Source organism: Citrus clementina, unplaced genomic scaffold (assembly GCF_000493195.1).
Source record: "Citrus clementina cultivar Clemenules unplaced genomic scaffold, Citrus_clementina_v1.0 scaffold_2, whole genome shotgun sequence".
Classification (NCBI taxonomy): domain Eukaryota; kingdom Viridiplantae; phylum Streptophyta; class Magnoliopsida; order Sapindales; family Rutaceae; genus Citrus; species Citrus x clementina.
In genome coordinates, this window is record NW_006262688.1 from 33,714,887 (window position 1) to 33,719,025 (window position 4,139).

The 4,139-nt window shown below is 38.1% G+C and overlaps 1 protein-coding gene across 1 annotated transcript; it reads right to left on the reverse strand.

Annotated features, from left to right (window-relative positions):
* Positions 1 to 1,310: 1,310 nt before the first annotated feature.
* Positions 1,311 to 2,361, reverse strand: LOC18051609 (protein E6). Its single transcript, XM_006449341.2, has one exon. It carries the CDS (start codon positions 2,225 to 2,227, stop codon positions 1,388 to 1,390), a length of 840 nt encoding a protein of 279 aa, XP_006449404.1. The 5' UTR covers positions 2,228 to 2,361; the 3' UTR covers positions 1,311 to 1,387.
* Positions 2,362 to 4,139: the final 1,778 nt, after the last annotated feature.

Here is a 4,139-nt window from a genome sequence, read left to right on the forward strand (position 1 = left end):
ATTAGTTACATACCTAGCTAAGCAATAAGCATGCAGGATGAAGCAGTGTTTACGTCACATGTTTTTATCAATTCGCACTATGATATGTCCACAGTTAATCAATTATACAATTTACTTTTAAAGCTAGCAAAAGCAAATAGGACGACGGTATCTTCTATCTCGGTGCTTTTGGATATATTAATTTTATCATAGAGTTTTTTATAAAAAGAAGAGAAAAAGCATTATTTGCCTTCCGCTTAATTTGGCATTCTGCTTTCAGATCGGATGTGATTCAAATTAAAATTTGTTCAAACACATGCTTTTGTCGATCACATAGATGTGAATAGAGAGATACCAGCACGCACATCTTGAAGAGACAGTAGCAAGTGCTTTAATTTAGTGCCTACAAACTTAGGCACTGTCTATACGTTTGAAAAATGGAACTGAAATTTGCGGTGCTCGGCGCTAGGTGCTGGCCAACGCATATTTTCATTGTGTAGCACAGCAAATCACAGAAGCCGTTGGTTTCAAACTTGGAATTCAATTCTTGTTGCGATTTTTGTCCTTTATTAGGAGTTAAAAAAAAATTTCCCCCGTCAAAACGGAAGACAAATCCAATGGTGGTAAGGATTAAGGGATATATACAGTGTATATATATATAGAAAACAAAAACGAAACATCATGTATATATCCTCCACTCCTTTTTTGGACTGCTTGGATGGTGATGTGTGTGTGTGTGTGTGTCTGTATGCACCGACAAGGTTGAAGCTCTTAGTTGGAGCAGATCCGAAAATATACATTAGACCCAATATCAATTAGGCCTTGCTTCGCATCGGCAGTTATCAGATAATAAAAGTTAAAAATAACTAAATTTTAACCAAGTAAGGAGACTGATTGAGATGATGCTGCTGCATGCATAGACTCCAACTCCTTCTACCAATTAATTAAACCAAAAGCTTTGCTTTTACAAATTTGGAAACCATGAGGAACACACAAAGACCAAATCAAAGTAAAGAGTGAAGATCTATCTCCTATTAATTACAGATACTAAATTGAGCTGATAAAAATTATGCAGTAACATGAAATTACAATCTTGAGCTGAAATAAACAGAAACTAGATATATATATATATATATATTAAGTAAAAGTATACACTTTATTAATTAATTTTCAATGATCATAAACAAAGACAAAACAAGCTTATAAATTTCATACCTTAGCTTTTTCAAAGCAGCATGAGTGATGAGACTATGCAAACCCCGAACGTACACGATAACAAAATGAACAACAAGAAAGCCCAGATATAATAAAATAAATCTATTTGCTTACTCTTTCCTATTAATTAAACATAACTTAGCATCTGATCAACACCACGCACATAACTGTAGACCGGCTAGCGGCATCATGTTCAGGGGAGTTCATCAAACTCGTTCTCTTCATTCTGGAAGTTATTGTTATTGTACTCGTAAGTGTTCTCATTGTAGTAACCCCTCGAATTCTGCTGCTGCTGGTACTGATTTGGATTGTAATTTTTCTCATTGTTGACGTCGTAATAGTACTTGCCATTCTCCAAAAACCTCGTGTCACTCATCCCTTTCTTCTCAACATTATTGTTGTTGTAACTGTTCTGGTTGCTTCTGTAGCCACTTTCTTGGAATTTCGAGTCACCCAACCTCTCTTGCTCTGTCTGAAAACCGTTGTTGTTGTAATAGTATCTGTTGTTATTGAAGTTGTACTTGTTAGGGTTGTTGTAGTTGGTGGTGGGAGTTTTGTAGGGTTCAAAAGTTCCGGTGGGGGTGCTGGTAATGGGGGTTGTGTAGGGTTCGTATTGCACGGCGGCGGAGGTGGTCGGAGTAGTGTAAGGTTCGAAGGTTCCGGTGGGGGTGCTAGTGATGGGGGTGGTGTAAGGCTCGTATTTGACGTCAGCAGCAGAGGTTGTGGTGGGGAACTGATCATTATTTTTTTGGCCGTACAACCCGTAGCCGTTTTGAGTCTCTGGGATGAAAGTCGGCTCTTGTTGTTTGTTGAGTGTTGTCGTCTTTTGGGTCTCGGGGACAAAGCTCGTAGGCTCTTGCTGTTGCTTGCTCAAGCTTTGTTGCTCTTTGTTGTCGGGTGTCACTTGAACATAGTTGTTGCTGCTGGAGCTTGGAACTTTGCTGAAGAACTGGCTTTCTCTGGCATGAACTTGCACAGAGAGGAATGCCAGTAGACAAATGAAACTGACGAGTTTTGCTGCAAAAAGAGCCATGAGTAATGGCAAAGGTGTGGGAAAGGATACAAGTCTAGACTGTCTAGTAGTAATGGCCTGGCCGCCTGGGAGCTAAAGCTTTGCTTAAACAATATCTTTATATAGAATGACCTGTGGAGAGTCTCTCCTTTGAGGATTAAAATAATAATAATAATAATAAAATAATAATAATAATAAAATCTCTCACTTTCTCTTGGTTCAATTTTTTCTACTAATTAGTTGCAAATGGGACTGTAGAATGGGCGATGATTGTGGTCCCTTTGGGGCCCAACTTTACAAATCCGCTCTCGGCTCTTTCATATCTGTTTCATTTTTAATCATACTGGTGAGTGCTGACCCTTTAAGAAAGTTTTTTTGCAGCTCTTTACGCACATCCATTGCGCAAAACGACATGAATAAATATAGGCCAAGTTATGTGTTGAGAGGAGACGCTCACCCTCTTTTCATTATTCTTTTTTTTTTTTCCCTTCCTCCGTGTATTTTAAGCAAATTAAAATTGATTTAGCTTTATAAAGCATAATCAAACAAAAACTAGCCCCAAAGCTAGCAAAGAATCCCGAGGTAATTAACTAATCCACCACAATGATTTGAAATGCTACAGCAGTAAACCCTCAGTTACTCGTGCACTTAATTAACCTGTGGGGTTCATGATTATTCCCTAAAATGGGGGAAATTTTTTTTTTTTTTCCCAGTTACTCAATGCAATCACGAAAAAGCTTTGAGGGGAAGGGTATAACGGGGATTTCAGATGATTAGGGGTGACCGAGTAATTATGCGTGGATTGAGGAGTGGGTTGGGGCAATGGAGCCGTGGGGCCGTCCTATAATGGCATTAAGTGCTCGCAGCATGTGCCCCGTACGCTTTGTCTAACACTATGGACTATTGATGATGGACCCTTAACTCCACGCGACTCACGCGCCCGTCCGAGTCCGATATTACGGTGCTTCCACAGTTCAGACTTGGACCCACAATCAATAGGGAGCCCAACCCTTTCTCTAATCCTTATTTGCAATATTTCAATTATTTATTTATTTTATCCTTCATAATTATTATTAGAACATTCATTATTTTGAGTGGAGAAAAAGTTAATTAAAAAAAATAAGTTACAACACTTTAGGAATTGTAACCGGTAAGATTAGTTAGAGGTGAAGTGATTTTTTTTTTCCTTTCTATACTTCTATTGCCTTCTGTTTTAAGCAAGCAAGATGTTAGGATTAACGGGATCATTAATGTTGTTAATCAAAGGGGAGTTAGCCAATTACCCAACAATCACTGTCCTGAAATGAGCATGCTTCCTTGTGTTGCGTAATCATTTATTGGCTGTCGAGCGTGGACATATAGTTACATGGGCTGGCTGGCTTCTTTTGACATTTTGACTTGCCAAGGCAACAACATAATTTGTGTTGGCAAATTGTTGGTTTTACATCTTTTTGTGATGCCCCATATAAAATTTGCATAGCTGGTTAATTTTGATAGCTAGTGCACAATGAAATCCGAGGTCCTATCTTTAATGAAACTTAACTATTCTAAAACTTCAAATATTAAGAAATTACTTTGTAAAAGAGTTGCTTTAATTTACCAAATTAGTGAGATGGGTTCAGGCTTATCCAACGCATGTATGGACTGAAAGCTAATAAAGCAGGCAACAATTCAATACTAACAGCTAGAACCGTAGTAATGGTGAAACGTCCTGCAAGATCGGTGCAACAAACTTAATTCATCTACATGATACGGACCAACAAAAATTGAAGGAGAGCAACTAGATCCGCTTAATTATTTTCATCCGGATTTAGGCATTATATTTACAACTTTTTATTTCATTACCTAATGACTCAATGAAATTTATGATAACGATTGGCGCAACAGCTCAAGGTTGGAGGCAAGGAAAAGTACCTATAACAATAGCTCAGTC

Bases quoted from the DNA above. Each gene is read 5' to 3' on its own strand.
- LOC18051609 (XM_006449341.2), bottom strand. From the start codon at position 2,227: ATGGCTCTTTTTGCAGCAAAACTCGTCAGTTTCATTTGTCTACTGGCA.